This window comes from Sceloporus occidentalis, unplaced genomic scaffold (assembly GCF_023333645.1).
Source record: "Sceloporus occidentalis isolate IW3139 unplaced genomic scaffold, rSceOcc1.0.p SCAF_351, whole genome shotgun sequence".
Taxonomy (NCBI): Eukaryota; Metazoa; Chordata; class Lepidosauria; order Squamata; family Phrynosomatidae; genus Sceloporus; species Sceloporus occidentalis.
This window is the reverse complement of record NW_028317331.1, coordinates 373,863-393,490: the sequence shown is the minus strand read 5'-3', so window position 1 is coordinate 393,490 and position 19,628 is coordinate 373,863. Positions and strand designations below refer to the sequence as shown.

Genomic DNA, 19,628 nt, shown 5'->3' with positions numbered 1-19,628 from the left:
AGTGACCACCGGTTAGTCGGGGATGGGGGAGCGGAGAATTGCGATTGTGTTGGAAGAGAGAAGATGATGCCAGATGGGGGGGGGGGGGTGAATGTTTAAACAGATCCGAGGGAGGACGAGGATCCAAAAGACACATCGTGAGGGAAATGGAGGGTGGGATGGACGGGGAGGAGAGATGTGGAAGTCAGAGTAAAAGAAACATGTTGGTTGTATTAGGGAGAAGGAGGAGAGAGAGAGAGAATGGACCATTAAAGTCATGCATTATCAGTCAGGGTCACTTTAAGAAATCCTCAACTACATGAGCCTTAAGGATGCTTTTTCCGTGCATTTCATTAAAATGCAGGAAGAAATGTCTCGGGAGCCCCTGGTGCTTTTATGTTTTTGCTTTCTTTAATAGGAACGTTCTTACGTGGCCAGCTGAACTCTGAGCACGGACGCGGAGGTACAATGTCACCCCAATGACTTCCCTCTGAGAGGCTCTTGTCCCGTTACCCAGACACCATGTTTAGTCTGTTACGCAAAAACATAAACGCACCGAGTGCTCCAGCCTGGGGGGTCTCTGGCTGCGCCGCATGCAACGAGGGGATGCAAAATATAGTATTTGAAGCTGAAACCTGTGTAACCCACCCTGCACCTCGGGGCTCTTACTTCAGCTGCGGCTGGGGTGGGGGCAGCTCGGGGCCCGGCTTCTGAGCCACCTGAGGCTTTTGAGGTCCTCCACCAGCACGGGAAGACACTTGTCCGGGTCCTTGGGGATTAGGCCGGGGCTGCTGGGTCATGGGTCGCTGTTGCTGTGGTTGCTGAGCAGGCCCAGGAGCTGTCTGGCGTTGCTGAGGTGGGGGCTGCTGCTGCTGAGCCGGAGGTGGGGGCTTTTGCTGCGGCCCAGCTGGGACTGGCTGCCGTGGTGGCCCTGGCTGCCGGGGTTGAGGAGGCTGGACGCCCATTGGCTTTGGGCCTGATGGCACAGGAGGACCCTGCTGTTGGCGTTGGGGTGACTGAGTGCCCTGAGGACTTGGCTGCCGTTGGGGAGACTGCGACTGGCGAGGAATGGCCTGCTGGGGACGCACTTGCTGCTGCTGCTGCTGAGGGATCATTTGCCGCTGCTGGGTCCCTGGACTGGGGAGGTTCGCTGGGTGTGGGGATGGCTGAGGGCCCAGGCCCTGGAGCTGCTGTCCTTGTGGCGGAGGCCTTTGCTGGGGAGGAGGGCCTTGGCGCTGAGGACCTTGAGCTGTCGGTGGCCCACCTTAAGGAACACAATGACCACACGCAATAAAACCATGGTTACCATACAACGAGAGACCCCTGGAGACGTATAGGCAGAAGGGGTTACATGACCCAGCCATGCACTCAGGAAGGAACTGGGGGAGGATTTGGGGTCAAACATCGGTCAGCGACTCAGTATCACCTGGGTGGGATTTATTTTGGAGGGAAAATATACTGTATAAATTTATGTGAAAATAACCATATTTATTATTTCAAACTGATATACAGAGGAGAGAAGATTCCCGCCCTCCCTCCCCGAGTCTAGGAATTCAGAGGAGGACGGCTGCATTGGATTGCGTTGGGATCTGGCGGGGTGATCCAGAGGTTTTTAGACCTTGATCTAGTTTGTGGTATGGGCATACATTCATGTTGTGTTAGATGTTAGATGTTAGAGTGATGCCCATACAGGTTTTCTACATTCAAGGTGTTTATTGCCCCGACCCATCGTGTCCTGAGTTTTACAACGACCGGTGGTATCTGGCGGGGCTGGTGTCGTCAAAAGGACCATTAAGTTATGGTCGGTTCAGTTTTAAATTCAGAATTTTAAGACGTGTACATTTCTTTAATACTGTTAAATTTGGAGTAATAAACAATGTCGCGGCATTTAGTAAATAAATGCCGTGGCCAATTCTAAATCCAATGTGCCTCCGTGTCATTTATTTGGTGTTCGAACAGTTTATACACAGTGCCGTAATGATAATGTGTAGTGCATGGGTCATGACATCGACCCCCTGATCTCACAGACTCATCAAACTGCCCTCTAGCCTGTGCTGCACTCTCTCAGGGAGGTCTCGTTATTATAAAGGCCTGTGTATCGGGTCGCGCCACCCCACGGCACCCACAACGGATTATGTGACACCCCTCCATCCAGGAGCGTGGAGGGATGGTGTGGTCTGATATCAGCTGCAGTGCACCATGGGAACTCTTTCTGCCTTGGGCCAGGGAGCGGCATGGTCCTATGGGCACAGGGCTTTCTGTAATGCATGGAACAGTTAGTGGAATGGCCCTCAGGGGCCGTGTTAGGGTAGTCTGGTCTCACCTTGAGGAGGTGGTCTCTGCTGCTGTACCGGGCCCGCAGGCCGTGCATGTGCGGCTTGAGCCTGAAATAAACCAAAGGTGTAAGTGCAGGAAAGCGGGGAGATAACTCAAATTGCCCAGGGGCGTCCCTCTTATACCTGAGCTTGCGGCCCATGAACGGAGCGGCTCGGTGAGGAGCTGCACTGCTGAGACATCTTTGCCACAACCAGATCGGCGATTAACTGTCTGTCTTCCTCCTGCTGATCTCCGATCAGGGGCATCGAGGATCCCACCACCTGCATGAAGATAGGACATGGGGACGGCGCGTAAACAAGATGCCGACGGCCTCTCTCAGTGAATGCCGACGGGAGCCGAGCGTGTCAAAGGGGACACCGTCAGCTACTGGGCTGTAAAGAGACGGTGAGCCAGAGGGGTCCGAGCCCCGGACACAAGGCCCTCCGCGACACTCACCTCAATGATGTGGTCCTTGCCATCTTTGCCATGAAGTGCCTCCACAGCACAAATGTCCAGACCTCCAAACACTTCAGAGCAGACATCGACCCACAACTTGTACCTAAAACCGGGAACAAGCAGCGGCAACGGTTATCAGGCAGCGGAGAGCCACAGGCTTTCGGTTCCGGCCCCTAGGCCAGGAGCAGCCGACAGCTTCTTCAGGAACCCACCCAGAATCCTACAAAGTTAGCCACCGGCCACCAGGGCCTTAGATCTTTTTGGAAGTAAATTATCAGGAGACCGTGGCTTCTCAGCCTAGGGGACTCCACGACCCGTCCTGTCCAGGAGATCTGCTGCATTTAATAACTAAAGGCACCCCGAGGCCAGCGTTTTCTAGAATAACGGCCATTAAAAAGTCCAGGACTCATCACCTGCTCCGTTACGACCGCCCTGGCGTTCTGTGTTCCCGTTAAATCCCCCCGGGTTCGGCGTGATCTGCACTCACCGGTCAGACACGGCGATCTGCTCTAGCATGGCCGATCCGGTGTTTGTCTTCCAATTGCCGGATATCGAAGTTCTCCTGGGGAAGGAACATTCAGGAACCGGGTGAACCTTTAGAAGCTGGGGGCGAGTTCTGCCGCAACGCGCAATGTTACCCCCGCCTGGGGTCACCCAGACTCAATGGCCGCTGCATATGGCCCACTATCATAAAGGGCCCATTACTAATTTAGCATTCATCGTGCTGCCTATGGGATGGAGCTCAGAAAGGACGGCGGTTCAGGGCATTTTCCCTTTTGTGGCCAAATATGGAGAAGCGAGAAAGAAAATTCCCTATTGTCCCAAATTGCTCAATGAAAATGAGATTTTATTTTGTGGTTAAACACAAGTTTTATCCAGAATGCCTCAGACATTAGACGGCTCAGAATAACATCGTTAGTAACGTTTAACCAGATTGCATGAATCCTAAACCCGGCGTTCTTGTTGGATGCCACGTCCTCGATCCCTTCGAACGAGTGACCTAATAATTACCCGTGATACATCAATCACACCTAACCAGCCTCACCCTATTCACGGCCCGTGCACCGGCCCCACGGACGGGAAGTGATAGGGTGTAAAGCACCGGTCACCTCCTAATGTGCCGGATAAAAACAGCTCCCGGTTCCCGCCTTAACACGCTGCTCGGGTTTCGATGCGGGTCAAGCTGCGGACTATCTGCTTCAAGCGATTAGCGTATGCATGCGCGACGTGCAATGAACACGCCGCGGAGGATGTGAGAGCAGAGGGGTTCAGTTTGGGGGGGGGGCTGTGGTTTGGGGGTTTTTGGGAGCTGACAGGAAAGGGGCAAAACTTTCCACCACGGATCTGAGTCACCGTAACCCTGCTTAGGGAGCGCATGAGTCTTGGGTCTTCTAAATAAGCCCTCCGGCCCACATGCCATATCCCCCGCCCCCCCCCACCCCCCGTGGGGTAATCCTTACTCCGGTGGTTGTCTCGCCTCGGATTGTTACAACGTATAAGTGAACGCTCTAAAGGCTACACTCACTCATCAGGAGACTCTCCATGTATGTTATTATATGATATTATAAGGATATGTCGCTTATTACGCCGCTCGGATTGGGGAGAAGTTCACCTTTCCCCCGATTTTCCAATTTCCACGGATAGAATGTATTTTTAGCGGTCGGGTAACGTGCGGAGAGGCGATGGGCACAGCCGGTATCTGTACCGAGGCTGCGGGGAAGGGAGAGGCTGATACTGAATCCAACCTGAAAAACCAGCAGGGCGGATCATAAAGAACGAGACGGAGGAGATGTGCCGCCCATGAGCAAGCGAGGAGAGATCGCCGAGCCGCCACGTGCCAAGAGGTGACCCGACGAGGTGGCGGGGATACGGAGGTGACGGGGATACGGAGGTGGCGGGGATACGGAGGTGACGGAGATACGGAGGTGACGGGGATACGGAGGTGGCGGGGATACGGAGGTGGCGGGGATACGGAGGTGACGGGGATACGGAGGTGACGGGGATACGGAGGTGGCGGGGGATCGAGGTGACGGGGATACGGAGGTGGCGGGGATACGGAGGTGACGGAGATACGGAGGTGACGGGGATACGGAGGTGGCGGGGATACGGAGGTGGCGGGGGATCGAGGTGACGGGGATACGGAGGTGGCGGGGATACGGAGGTGACGGAGATACGGAGGTGACGGGGATACGGAGGTGGCGGGGATACGGAGGTGGTGGGGATACGGAGGTGACGGGGATACGGAGGTGACGGGGATACGGAGGTGGCGGGGGATCGAGGTGACGGGGATACGGAGGTGACGAAGGACGGAGGTGGTGAGGATACGGAGGTGGTGAGGATACGGAGGTGATGGGGATACGGAGGTGGCGGGGATACGGAGGTGACGGGGATACGGAGGTGACGAAGGACGGAGGTGGCGGGGATACGGAGGTGGTGGGGATACGGAGGTGGCGGGGATACGGAGGTGACGGGGATACGGAGGTGACGAAGGACGGAGGTGGTGAGGATACGGAGGTGGTGAGGATACGGAGGTGATGGGGATACGGAGGTGGCGGGGATACGGAGGTGGCGGGGATACGGAGGTGGTGCGGATACGGAGGTGGCGGGGATACGGAGGTGGCGGGGATACGGAGGTGGCGGGGATACAGAGGTGGCGGGGATACGGAGGTGGCAGGAAATGGTCTGCGGCAGGACCTGCGATACCTGCCGGCTACTCACATGTAGGCCTTGTAGTTGTTCCCGATCTTTTGTATGCGGACGTCATACTTGGCGTCGATGAAAGGCTCCGACGTGGCGTAGGTCTTAGTCAGGGCGACCACGCTGGCGATGTCCTGGAAATCGTACTGATTGTCCACCTTCACCTGAGTGCATGAAGCGGAACCGGGGAGGAAAAATGACGCAACGAGAAAGAGGAACCAAAGATGAAGGGCAGATAGAAGAAAAGGGGAAGAACGCGACAGACGCACCTGGAAGTCCATTCATGCAGCTGCTTACATGTTTATTGCACAACCCGGTGACCCGCCTGCCCTGTGAGTGACCCTCGTGGCACACAGATCCGTCACCCGGTGACCCGCCTGCCCTGTGAGTGACCCTCGTGGCCCAGGGTCAGGGACGTTGAGTTCTGCGAGTGATCGATTTGCCCTCTTCTTCCCCTTGAGTCGTGGTCGGGCCGTCCCGTATGTGACCTGTCATGTAAATCTATCTGCCCCCTGCCGGACCCGGACCTTTGCTCCCTGACGAGGGATCCTGCCCGCCCGTGTCCAGCGTGCCCACCCGGCCCGTTCACCCCCAGGACTCACCTTGCCCATTCCAGAATGCGCGTGCCCCATCTTAATCACCACGGGGAACTTGGATGCCGTGAGCTGCAAGACAGAGAGAGAGAAGCTTCAGGACGGGGCAATAGAAAGCACATGGGGTAATTCCCGGAAAGTAATGGGGGTAATACCTGGACAGTAATGGGGGTAATACCCGGAAAGTAATGGGGGTAATACCCCGATTGTAATGGAGGTAATTCCCGGAGAGTAATGGGGGTAAAACCCCGAGAGTAATGGGGGTAATTTCCCCTAAAGTAACACGCTTCACACGGCCCCCCGGGGAGAGCGTATCGGAGACATTTTAGTCCACATCCCTCACGCTGCATGTTCACGGCTCTTGGTATTAAATACCCGCCCGGCCCGCGTTTACTGTTAACGGGACTGGTATGAGGAGCCCCGGGAGAGAGGGCAGGGCTGGAGAGTGGTAGTGAGCGGGGTTGGTGTATATTCTATACATTATTATCCCCTCACGCCGTGTGACAGGCGGGCCGCTCTCTCGCAGCTCTTCCGGAGGTAATAGCGGAAGCCGCGCTCTCGCTCTCTGCCCCCGCCGCGTCTCGCAGTCTCTTGCGGTTTTTCACTCTCTCTTTTGTGGCCGGCAGAATGTTTTCTGTTCCATGTGGCAGCGTGTGGAAAAAGATTAACCGTTTCATGGCACGCGATCCCACGCAGCCAGGAACACTGCTGCCTCTGTGACCCACATCTCTCGGGGGCTGCTGCCCCATTGGCCCTGCCTTATTCCTGTGTCCGGGAGCCACGGGGCCCCTGAAACAAGCCACGGGGCCCCTCTGAATAACCGCTCCTCCTACGGCGTCCCCCATATCGGCATCACCCCTCGTGTTGTGTGTTGTGATCTGTGGAGTCCAGTGTCCCTCTCATCACACCTGTTTATAAGCAGCGATGGGACGGGTGCCACTTTTCCGTGTATCCACGTGTGTCCCGGTCACAGCGTGACGTCGCTGTCATTAATGACTCCTTCCTAGAATAATCCCTATTAAGTTGCTTTAATAAATCAACAGGAATTTCTAAACCCCCAGAAAGCGGCCGGCCGCGTCTCGCTTACATCACATTATTCTAAAGCGCTTAGAAATGACTTGGTTGCCGTGGAGACCAATTACGCGGTAATCTGCCTATTTTTCCCGGCTCGTTATTTAGTATGCCTCCCCGGGGTGCAGGGGGTTCAGGACCCGTCCGCAGGGATGCCTCCCCGGCCCCGGCAGGCTCACGGACAGACCCCGCAAAGTGAATCAGCTGCCCACACGGTGTTCCTGGGAAGCCATGTGACCGGCCAGGAATCCGGGCTGTTTCTGGAAGTGTTTAGACTGGGTGTGAGCCGGTGCCGTCTCGAGGGGATCAGTAACCCGGCAGACGCTTCCCCTGCGAGTGGAGTTCAGGCTGAACTCGGGGGAAATCCCAGGAAGTGACTGCCGTCCGCGCGGCTCGTTTACTGGCAACAATGTGAGCAGCGACGTCAGCAGCCGTCACCCAGCCCCCCCTTACCTGACTCTATGCGTGACCCCGGTCTGTTACACGCAGTATGCGTGACCCCGGTCTGTTACACGCGGTATGCATGACCCTGGACGGTCACGGTTCTGTTACGCGATCTATATATAACTCTGGACCATAATGTGTGTGACCCCGGGTGGTGTCGGTTCTGTGTGTGACCCCGGGTGGTGTCGGTTCTGTGTGTGACCCCGGGTGGTGTCGGTTCTGTGTGTGACCCCGGGTGGTCTCGGTTCTGTGTGTGACCCCGGGTGGTCTCGGTTCTGTGTGTGACCCCGGGTGGTCTTGGTTCTGTGTGTGTACCCAGGTGGTCTCGGTTCTGTGTGTGACCCTGAGGGGTCTCGGTTCTGTGTGTGACCCCGGGTGGTGTCGGTTCTGTGTGTGACCCCGGGTGGTGTCGGTTCTGTGTGTGACGCCGGGTGGTGTCGGTTCTGTGTGTGACCCCGGGTGGTCTCGGTTCTGTGTGTGACCCCGGGTGGTGTCGGTTCTGTGTGTGTTACCCCGGGTGGTCTCGGTTCTGTGTGTGACCCCGGGTGGTCTTGGTTCTGTGTGTGTACCCAGGTGGTCTCGGTTCTGTGTGTGACCCTGAGGGGTCTCGGTTCTGTGTGTGACCCCGGGTGGTGTCGGTTCTGTGTGTGTTACCCCGGGTGGTGTCGGTTCTGTGTGTGACGCCGGGTGGTGTCGGTTCTGTGTGTGACGCCGGGTGGTGTCGGTTCTGTGTGTGACGCCGGGTGGTGTCGGTTCTGTGTGTGACCCCGGGTGGTCTCGGTTCTGTGTGTGACCCCGGGTGGTGTCGGTTCTGTGTGTGTTACCCCGGGTGGTCTCGGTTCTGTGTGTGACCCCGGGTGGTCTTGGTTCTGTGTGTGTACCCAGGTGGTCTCGGTTCTGTGTGTGACCCTGAGGGGTCTCGGTTCTGTGTGTGACCCCGGGTGGTGTCGGTTCTGTGTGTGTTACCCCGGGTGGTGTCGGCTCTGTGTGTGACCCCGGGTGGTGTCGGTTCCGTGTGTTGTGGGCCCCGTTCTCGTCCCATTTAGGCCGCTGACAGGTCCTCGCTGTGGGTACTGAGTATAATTTCCCAGCTCTGTGACTTATTCCTGTTTTGAAATCTCTGACTAAGAGGGAAGGCGTCTCGGCCTCGGCTCTCGGCCAATCATATCACAGGAGGGAGGGGGCGAAGCGAGCTTTAAATTCCACAGCCCAGTGGTGAGATGCAGTCGTGAAGAGTGTGAGCGGGTACCCTGTCATCAGGTAAGTGAACCCTTACTACCCGTTCCTCACCCTCCTGACTCCCAGCTCCGGTCTCCCTCATCCTCCTGACTCCCAGCTCCGGTCTCCCTCACCCTCCCGACTCCCAGCTCCGGTCTCCCTCACCCTCCCGACTCCCCGCTCCGGTCTCCCTCACCCTCCCGACTCCCCGCTCCGGTCTCCCTCACCCTCCCGACTCCCCGCTCCGGTCTCCCTCACCCTCCCGACTCCCCGCTCCGGTCTCCCTCACCCTCCCGACTCCCCGCTCCGGTCTCCCTCACCCTCCCGACTCCCCGCTCCGGTCTCCCTCACCCTCCCGACTCCCCGCTCCGGTCTCCCTCACCCTCCCGACTCCCCGCTCCGGTCTCCCTCACCCTCCCGACTCCCCGCTCTGGTCTCCCTCACCCTATCCTCTTCTTGCAGTTTATTGGTAACCGGCGCTCATCATGTTCCCCGTGTTGCTGATCGTCATTTTGGGGTGCTTGAGCCAGAGGGCTCTGGGCTGTAGCTGCAGCCACGTTCACCCCCAGTCTGCGTACTGCAACTCTGCTGTAGGTGAGTTCTATGGCTGCGTTCCCCCAACACTCGCTGCCACATAACCGCTCTGACGCACGGCCAGGAGACGGGAGAGACAGGCTGGGGAGAGAGACTGCCTGCGAGACTACTCTAACACATAGCAAGGAATGGTGAGAGAGAGAGAGTCCAGGGTACTGGGGTGGGAGAGAGACAGCCAAGGAGAACAGGGAGAAAAAAGAGTCAGCTCAGGGGAACATGGAGAGAAAGACAGGAGAGAAAGAAGGACAGTCTGGGGGAATGTCAGGGAGACAGCCCAGGGAAGCAGGGAAGGAAAGAGACAGCAGAGGGGAGCGGAGAAGACAGTCCATGACTGAGAGAGGTAGACAGGCCACGGGAATAGGGAGAGAGACGGCTGAGAGGAAAGGGAGAGAAAGAGACAGGAAGAAAAAACAGAGATGCCCAGGGGAACGGGGAGGAAGACAGAGACAGCCCAGGGGTTTGTGATTCTGTAGCGTCTCATAGCATTAGGTGACTGTGTATAAACATGCCTGTCTGCCTGTCTGCCTGTCTGTAGTGATTCGAGGCAAGTTTGTTGCGCAGACAGACAGTGAGAAGAGAGAGCACTGGAACCAGTACAGGATCAAGACAACCAAGGTATGTCCCGCGAGCCTCTCCAAACACCCCAATCTGTGCCGAGACCCGCGCAGTTTCCATCCTGAGACCACTGACTGCCCTGACCGTGTGCAGAGACCCCAAGCGCGCAGTCTATAGACCTAACCGAGACCCCCTTCAAACAGAAATACATGACGCAGAAAGCCTTGGAGTCAGCAGATCCCACAGCTCTCCCTGTTATCCCTCCCCACAGCTCTCCCCATTATAGAAGAGACTCCCTCCCCACAACTCTCCCCCATTATAGAAGAGACTCCCTCCCCACAGCTCTCCCCCATTATAGAAGAGAGACTCCCTCCCCATAGCTTTCCCCATTCCAGGAGAGACTCCCTCCCCACAGCTCTCCCCCATTATAGAAGAGAGACTCCCTCCCCACAGCTCTCCCCATTCCAGGAGAGACTCCCTCCCCACAGCTCTCCCCCATTATAGAAGAGACTCCCTCCCCACAACTCTCCCCCATTATAGAAGAGACTCCCTCCCCACAGCTCTCCCCCATTATAGAAGAGAGACTCCCTCCTCACAGCTTTCCCCATTCCAGGAGAGACTCCCTCCCCACAGCTCTCCCCCATTATAGAAGAGACTCCCTCCCCACAACTCTCCCCCATTATAGAAGAGAGACTCCCTCCCCACAGCTTTCCCCATTCCAGGAGAGACTCCCTCCCCACAGCTCTCCCCCATTATAGAAGAGAGACTCCCTCCCCACAGCTCTCCCCATTCCAGGAGAGACTCCCTCCCCACAGCTCTCCCCAGCACTCGATCTTTCAGACAGACGTATTGCGCAGTCGCAGTGAGACATGTCGGCACCTCTCTAGGTATTTAAGGCCCCGGAAGACATCGGGGATATCGAGGTCGTTCATACGTCAAAGACGGAGAGCCTGTGCGGGTACGAACATCAATCCACCAACAGGAGCGAGGAGTTCCTCATAACAGGTGAGGAGATGTCAGCGCCCCCTAAACCGTCCCGTCATCCTGACCCTCTCCCTACCCAACCCGACGCGCCCCTCACTGCTCCGCTCCTACACTGCTCCGCACCCGGCCCTCCCCTGTACTGCTCCGCACCTGGCCCTCACTGCTCCGCACCCGGCCCTCCCCTGCTCCGCACCTGGCCCTCACTGCTCCGCACCCGGACCTCCTCTGCGCTGCTCCACACCCACCCCTCACTGCTCCGCACCCGGCCCTCCCCTGTACTGCTCTGCACCCGGCTCTCCCCTGTACTGCTCCGCACTGGGCCCTCCCCTGCACTGCTCCGCACCCAGCCCTCCCCTGTGCTGCTCCGCACCCGGCCCTCCCCTCTGCTGCTCCGCACCCGGCCCTCCCCTCTGCTGCTCCGCACCCGGCCCTCCCATGTGCTGCTCTCTTCCCTCTGAGCCTCGCTCCACTCGTCACATGCGGCGCCTCCTTTCTCGCCCGTGGATGTGTAACCCCTGCCTCTGCTCCCCAGGCTCTATAGTGGACGGCATGGTGGTTATCACCGCCTGCGGTTTCATCGCCCCCTGGGATTCCCTGACCATTTTTCAGAAGAAGGGATTCTCGCAGATGTATGAGAAAGGCTGCAGCTGCCAGGTGAGCCGCGTGCTGTTCCGGCGGGGGTTAAAACCGGGCAGGTAGTCTGCTGAGGGCACAAAAAGCAGATCTTTATAAACCTACAAAGTGTGAGAATACCCCGCCAAGGGGCAGAACTGCAGGAAGTTACCGCAGAGACTACTGCCCCCTGCGTATATATCACGCCACTTTTATTACATGGCCACCAACTGCCAGCATTCACCTGAGAGAGGAGGCCGGTTCCAGCTCACCAGAGCCCCACAGCAAGACCTCCGGCTCCTTAGCGTTAGAGGCTGCCTGAGTTTATGGGAGTTGTAGTCTGCCCTAGAAGTATCTCCATTATAAGCGCCGGGTGTGACGCCTATCCCTCTTCCTCAGATCGTACCATGCTACAGCGTGCCATGCGAGGTCACCTCGGACCAGCAGTGCCTCTGGACGGACCACCTGATGCAGAGAAGCTCAACTGGCGCAAGTTCCCAAGCCTCGAGCCTGGCCTGCTTGGACATGGGGAAAGGTCTGTGTACCTGGGAGACCCAGAAGTCCCGGCTGCTCACCACCATCCGCAAGTCCAAAGCACATTAGGACCCCCGGCACGGCACCGACGCACAGCATCCCCATCCCAATGTATATTTACTCCTTGCACAGGCACCACGGTGTACCACTGGCTCGCACCGGGCTGCGCCTGTCCGCAGGGGGCCGTCCGCGTGCCGCGTATTAGCGGGTGCTAGAGTTTAGCAGGTATTAGAGGTATTAGAGCGCTGATACTGACTTAAAGGCACTGACTGCAGGGCCCTCTGCTGTGTGCGAGCCGCGCATGTTGGCTGGAGGGCAGCAGCTTCATATATAAAATCCTTTCTCCTGTTACATAGTTTCTTACAACGAGTGGGACTTCAATAAAGATTTTCATGTTTCTTTTTGTACGTAAATGTGTCTCCCCGACTGTGAATCGAGACTCGCTCCGGCGGCTCCAGGAACAAAGGCTCTAGACTGATGCTTCAGCTTCTACATACACAGACCCTAAATGTCTGCTAACGAGACTTTCACTTATCTGGTTCTAGGTTAAAGAGACTTTCACATGTCTAGTTCTAGGTTAAATAGACCTTCACATGTCTGGTTTGGTTCTAGGTTAAATAGACCTTCACATGTCTGGTTCTAGGTTAAAGAGATGTTCAAATGCCTGGTTCCAGGTTGAAGAGACGTTCACATGTCTGGTTCTAGGTTGAAGAGACGTTCACATGTCTGGTTCTAGGTTGAAGAGACGTTCACATGTCTGCTTTAGGATTCACATGCAGATCTATGGGTGAATCTTCAGCTAGACACATTACATTGAACGGACACGTCTGCTTCTAGAAACAGACCCATGTACCGTAATTTAACTCCTTGGGTGATAGATCTGCCGGAACCTAGAGCATACCAGAAAGTGCCTCACCCTAGAACGGCAGGAAACCACGTCATGCAGCCACGTCCACAAGCCCTAAACCACAAATTCCAGGACAGTCGAGGCCCAGCGTGTTCCGTGCAGGAAACGCGATATTCGGGCCGGCCACCTCGGGCCGTCTGCCGCAAGCCGGTGGCGGCAGGTATGTGTCTGCTCAGGAAATGAGTGTGCTAGGCGCAGGCGAGCTGCACGGGGGGTTCTCAGTGACTCACCATCTCCTTGTGGTTGGGGTAATAGGTCTGCTCGATGAGCGGGAACTCCTCAGGTCCCAACTTCTTCTGTAGACGAACCAACTGCGAAAACTGCAAAGGAAGCAGAGAGAGGAGAATCAGAAGCAGCCGCTGGCGGGGGAACCCCACGTCTCTCGCCTAGCGGGTACTCACCACCCAGGGCTTGTCGCAGAAGTTATACACGGAGTGGATGGAGTTGAGGCTGGGAACCCCGGCGTACTGCAGGCCGATCACCAAGCTGCGGAAGTCGCCGTTACGCGCCATGCTGAAAGCATGCTGGCGAATCAGCACAAAGTCCGGCTTCAGTGACCTATGAGGAGCGGGCAATCGTGTTATGAGGTTACACGGGAGCAGCTCGAAGCCGGCGTGTAGAGAGCACGTGTCGCCATCTCACGGCATAGAAAAAGCTACTGCACTCACGGGAAAACACAGCGCTTCCCATTCACCAGCAAACGCAGGTCTGGGGCCGCGCCGTCACAGGGGCCACTGTCATAGGGGCCGCTGTCATAATCTCACAGGATATATGAGCTGATATTATGTTTCTACACCCGCAGCACCCCCTAGTGGCCACTCCAGAACGGCCACCTGGAGACACAACGAATCCCAGCTTTCAGTTCCGTTTGCTGTGCTCCTGATTGAGGCTCCCATGGTCAACAGGTCATGGGGCCCTTGGGAGATCTCTACTGGTCTGTGACTGGCTCTGTCTCTTCATTTGTCATTTATGAGGAAATACATGCAGTCTACGCACACACCCTCCCCATGTCATTCGGTGTTATAGACATCGGACAGGGCCGGCAGTGTAGAGCTAATAATAAAAATTTAAATAATAGTAATAATAATAGTAATACTAATAGTAATAATAGAAATAATAATAATAACAATAATTGTAATAATAGTAATAATAGAAATAATAATAATATAATCTCTGTCAACATCTAGTAAAATCTGAATGTTTCATTTCCACTCTACAAATCAGAGAAACAGATCTATCCGTCTCTGCAAACGCCAATAACAGGCGGTGAATACAAAGCCCAACGTGAATATATCCCTGCGCGATAAACAGCTACTCCGGGGCTTCGATCAATGGGTTCATTAAACGCCTCTGCATGTATTCATGTTTCCATCTCAAAGTATTTGTGATTTGTGACATGCTCCCCTAATTAAACAGCGGCGCTCCCTGCTCTCCGACAGCACCGGCAGCTCGCTATCAAACGCGCGTCCGGAGTCATGCGCCAGATCTCGGCTGGAGGTACACTGCACGGCACCGGCTGGCCGGCCACATGTGAGACTTAACAGCGAGTACACGCAGACGGGCAATAATACCCCGTACACAGCCTGCGAGAAAGCAGCCCTAGGTCTGAGAGCTGGGATGAAGGGCAGTATATTTAGTGCGGGCAAATCAGGGCCGCACTATTCCTACGGAGACCAAGGGGTCCACCATGGTATATGCAGCCCCCAAAGGAGCAGGACGAGCAGACACACAGTAGGACCAACAAACGGCCATCCCGTCAACCCGATTCCTTATTAAGTGACAGCAAAGCCGGGAGAGGCAATTTTATACATAAATTTTATAGTCGTTTTCTTCACGTCCCTCTTGGACTCACCTCACAACCTTCACTCCATTTCTAAGAACCTCCATATCCACCGAGAAGCTGCCATTGCTGTGCGCCACCAGATTCAGGTCACAGAACTCAGCCTGAAACAAAATAAGCCAGGATTCAGTTACCAGACAGCTCCAGTAACCCCAGCGATGGGAGAGCTACAGTGATCCCGGTGATGGGGAGAACTCCAGTAACCCCAGCGATGGGAGAGCTACAGTGATCCCGGTGATGGGGAGAATTCCAGTAACCCCAGCGATGGGAGAGCTACAGTGATCCCGGTGATGGGGAGAACTCCAGTAACCCTAGCGATGGGAGAGCTACAGTGATCCCGGTGATGGGGAGAACTCCAGTATCCCCAGCGATGGGAGAGCTAAAGTGATCCCGGTGATGGGGAGAGCTCCAGTATCCCCAGCAATGGGAGAGCTACAGTGATCCCGGTGATGGGGAGAGCTACAGTGATCCCGGTGATGGGGAGAGCTCCAGTATCCCCAGCAATGGGAGAGCTACAGTGATCCCGGTGATGGGGAGAGCTACAGTGATCCCGGTGATGGGGAGAGCTACAGTGATCCCGGTGATGGGGAGAGCTACAGTGATCCCGGTGATGGGGAGAGCTACAGTGATCCCGGTGATGGGGAGAGCTACAGTGATCCCGGTGATGGGGAGAGCTACAGTGATCCCGGTGATGGGGAGAGCTACAGTGATCCCGGTGATGGGGAGAGCTACAGTGATCCCGGTGATGGGGAGAACTACAGTGATCCCGGTGATGGGGAGAGCTACAGTGATCCCGGTGATGGGGAGAACTCCAGTATCCCCAGCGATGGGAGAGCTAAAGTGATCCCGGTGATGGGGAGAGCTACAGTGATCCCGGTGATGGGGAGAGCTACAGTGATCCCGGTGATGGGGAGAGCTCCAGTATCCCCAGCAATGGGAGAGCTACAGTGATCCCGGTGATGGGGAGAGCTACAGTATCCCCAGCAATGGGAGAGCTACAGTGATCCCGGTGATGGGGAGAGCTCCAGTGATCCCGGTGATGGAGAGAGCTACGATGATCCCAGTGATGAGGAGAGCTACGATGATCCCAGGGATAGGGAGAGCTACAATGATCTCAGCGATGGGGAGAGCTCTGGTGGCCTCGGTAATGCCAGAGCTCCATTGAGTTCAGTAATAGAGAACTTGAGTGAGCTCAGTTGTAGAGAGAGTGATGGGGAGAGGGAGTCTGGTTAGTCAGTGCCCTATCAGGTCCCCCCACCCCGGGGTGCTTTTGTTTTTCCTTTTAGGTTCCGGGCACATAGACTGCTGTGTGAGACATATGGGGTAATACACAGGGCAGTATGTCGGGGTAACATAATGACACAGGTAAGATCTTTCCTCACTCACCTGCTCCACTTTAATGTCATATTCTCCATTGATCTTCTTCCCCTTAAAGTGTTTTACCCTGTGAATGAAGTGACGAGTCAGTGAGCGGCCAAACCATTTACACCATTACCCTACGGCCAAACTACCGTGTCCTCTGCCCACCGGGAATAGAATAGGGGCGATTATCAGGAGTATGATAGAGGGCCGGGGGCAGAGAGCCTAAGTGAGTGAGAGGCGTGTGTTTGGCCAAGGGTCTGTCTTTTGAAGGCCTATGAAGGCTGGATATGGATGTATGAGGAGAGCGCGGCCGACAGTCAACGTGTCTCACCAGAAATCAGGTTAACTCCCTGGATTAAGACACATGTATCTACACATCCGACAAGCCCAACATCGGCAAGATTAGCAGCGTGCGTGATCACCCAACACAGAGCACTCAGCTGCCATATGCCGTCCTCTCAATAATCCTAACCCATTCACGCCAAACAATGCCCTGTTCTGCAGAGAGCCGGCTGTAACGGCTGAGAGCTGCGCCTGATAATCGAGCCCAGCGAGAAGCTGCGAAGACGCAGTGTGGAGACGGACGCTGCAGCCGCAGAGAACGAGCTCAGCCGCATTTCACGGATTATGAGAATGTGAGATAAATCTTCTCTGTGATCTATAACATCTGAGAGAGAGACTGCTGCAAACACAATGATGTCTCGCTCACTACCCAGCATCACTACCTCCTACATAACCGCAGCAGTGCAACCAACGCAGAGCCCTGCACCTCCTTCCTGGCCCTTTATGCTTTTCAACAATGACAAATACCCAGGCAGATCCCTGCAGGCTGCGGCATAATACTTATCACCCACTCGCTGGGCTGGGAGCTGGGACTCGCTCTGGGTTGGCGTGGGGAGCTGGGACTCGCTCCTGGTCAGTGCTGGGACTCGCTCTGGGTCAGTGCGGGGAGCTGGGACTCGCTCTGGGTCAGCGCGGGGAGCTGGGACTCGCTCTGGGTCAGCGCGGGGAGCTGGGACTCGCTCTGGGTCAGCGCGGGGAGCTGGGACTCGCTCTGGGTCGGCGCGGGGAGCTGGGACTCGCTCTGGGTTGGCGTGGGGAGCTGGGACTCGCTCTGGGTCAGTGCTGGGACTCGCTCTGGGTCGGTGCGGGGAGCTGGGACTCGCTCTGGGTCGGTGCAGGGAGCTGGGACTCGCTCTGGGTCGGCGCGGGGAGCTGGGACTCGCTCTGGGTTGGCGTGGGGAGCTGGGACTCGCTCTGGGTCAGTGCTGGGACTCGCTCTGGGTCGGTGCGGAGAGCTGGGACTCGCTCTGGGTCGGTGCAGGGAGCTGGGACTCGCTCTGGGCCAGCGCGGGGAGCTGGGACTCGCTCTGGGTCGGCGCGGGGAGCTGGGACTCGCTCTGGGTCGGCGCGGGGAGCTGGGACTCGCTCTGGGTCGGCGCGGGGAGCTGGGACTCGCTCTGGGTCAGTGCTGGGACTCGCTCTGGGTCGGCGTGGGGAGCTGGGACTCGCTCTGGGTCGGCGCGGGGAGCTGGGACTCGCTCTGGGTTGGCGTGGGGAGCTGGGACTCGCTCTGGGTCAGTGCTGGGACTCGCTCTGGGTCGGTGCGGGGAGCTGGGACTCGCTCTGGGTCGGTGCAGGGAGCTGGGACTCGCTCTGGGTCGGCGCGGGGAGCTGGGACTCGCTCTGGGTTGGCGTGGGGAGCTGGGACTCGCTCTGGGTCAGTGCTGGGACTCGCTCTGGGTCGGTGCGGAGAGCTGGGACTCGCTCTGGGTCGGTGCAGGGAGCTGGGACTCGCTCTGGGCCGGCGCGGGGAGCTGGGACTCGCTCTGGGTCGGCGCGGGGAGCTGGGACTCGCTCTGGGTCGGCGCGGGGAGCTGGGACTCGCTCTGGGTCAGTGCTGGGACTCGCTCTGGGTCGGCGTGGGGAGCAGGGACTCGGTCTTGGTCAGCTCTGGGATTCGCTCTGGGATTCAGTGATCGCTGCTCTCATCCAGTAATGACTGCAGTAAATACTCACACAGCCGGGAACGAGTGGGGGAGGCTGTGAAATTACTTATCACTTTCCCTAAAAACTGTGGAAACAGCAAGTCGTCAGCCTGCGAGATAATGACTGCATGCAATATATATATATATATAACACTATAGGACACAAGGCAGCGTGACATGTGTGGCCCCTCGCTCTAGGAGCCAATCACATTAACGATCCCATGTCCCTTATTTTTTTTCTTGGTAGCACATGTCCTCTCCCGTGATACAGGTTATCTGCCCCCACTGTATTACGCTGTTCGTCGTGGACATGGCTCGGTATGCAGGCCTTACAAGTCTTACTGCCAGGACGCAGCCCGAGTTATACATTCTATATGTTATATACGGTCCAGGACATATGGAACATACTATGGGAACAAAGTTATATAGAATTACTTCACTGCTGCTTAACTAAACACGGAGGGTTAATGCTACGTCCGTTATACCCCATCCCAAATTCCCCCCCCAATCCTCCCTGTATAGAGGAAATCTCCCATTTAACATTATATACGGTGACGATCTGACCCGCGGCCATGAATAGGCATTCCCTCCCTGCCCCCTCTAGTCCCTACTGGGTATCTTGCAGTGACCTTGAAGATTATATTATCGTTTACTTATGTATTATATAGCGCCATCATACACTGCAGTGCAGTACAACAAGCAAGCAGGACATAACCAGTGGTGCATCACATTACAATGAGGGCAGAAAGAAAAGGTGAGGAGGGCCCCTGTGCACAGGAACTTACAATCTAGAAGATCTTCTCTTGCTCTGCACCAATCCATCTTCCTGTCTCTCGCACCATATTTATTCCCGTGACCTTCCCTCCCCATCCCACCCCTGCCCCATACATCAGCCCCTGGACAGGGGTTCTTGGTGTGTCTGATTCTGCCCTACGGGCCTCATACTCCTGCCCCAGTCATCTTCTCTTACCCCTGCCCATACCCAATGCCCTTCCTCATTGAATTCATCTTTACATTATAACCCCACCCAGTAATACCCCTGCCCCCTTGTAATGCCCCTACCGCCATGTAATACCCATCACCCCCGCTCACCAGTCGGTGTGGGGCTCGTCTATGACCAGCAGCAGTTTGGCCCCCCGTGTGGCCCCCGTGGCGGTAGAGACCTGCTCGCTGAGGGCGGCCGTTGTTTGCTTGACGGCGTTAGACAGAGAGGAGAAGAAGCCTCCCCCTCCCCCAACCCCAGCGCTGGGCTCCGGGGACACGGCTGGGGGTCCCGGGGATGGGGCGGGGGGCGCCGGGGGCTCGGGCCGCTGCAGGTCGCTCATGTACCCGTTGGGTAGGTTGGCCATGAAGTTACTGTCCGACAGGCGGCGCCGCAGGTAATTCATCATGTGCTCGGCGCTGGGGATCGGGAGAAAGACCGGGGGAACCGGGGAGAGAGACCAGGGGGCGGGTACCGGGGAGAGAGACCAGTGTCA

General features: G+C 56.6%; 1 protein-coding gene across 1 annotated transcript; it reads right to left on the bottom strand.

Moving 5' to 3' along the window:
* Positions 1-644: 644 nt before the first annotated feature.
* LOC149274058 (synapsin-2-like) lies at positions 645-19,541 on the bottom strand. The gene is made up of 12 exons (XM_089505912.1): positions 19,243-19,541; positions 16,187-16,244; positions 14,813-14,904; positions 13,362-13,518; positions 13,191-13,280; positions 6,051-6,113; positions 5,470-5,612; positions 3,239-3,313; positions 2,752-2,854; positions 2,439-2,576; positions 2,303-2,363; positions 645-1,243 (listed from the first exon to the last, which is right to left on the bottom strand). Exons 1-12 carry the CDS (start codon positions 19,539-19,541, stop codon positions 645-647), a joined length of 1,878 nt encoding a protein of 625 aa, XP_089362038.1.
* Positions 19,542-19,628: the final 87 nt, after the last annotated feature.

Bases quoted from the DNA above. Each gene is read 5' to 3' on its own strand.
- LOC149274058 (XM_089505912.1), bottom strand. From the start codon at position 19,541: ATGATGAATTACCTGCGGCGCCGCCTGTCGGACAGTAACTTCATGGCC. The intron at 6,114-13,190 runs GTGAGTCACTGA...TCTGTCTTGCAG, and splicing joins ACCCCAACCACAAGGAGATG to CTCACGGCATCCAAGTTCCC. The intron at 2,364-2,438 runs GTATAAGAGGGA...GGTTTATTTCAG, and splicing joins TTCATGGGCCGCAAGCTCAG to GCTCAAGCCGCACATGCACG.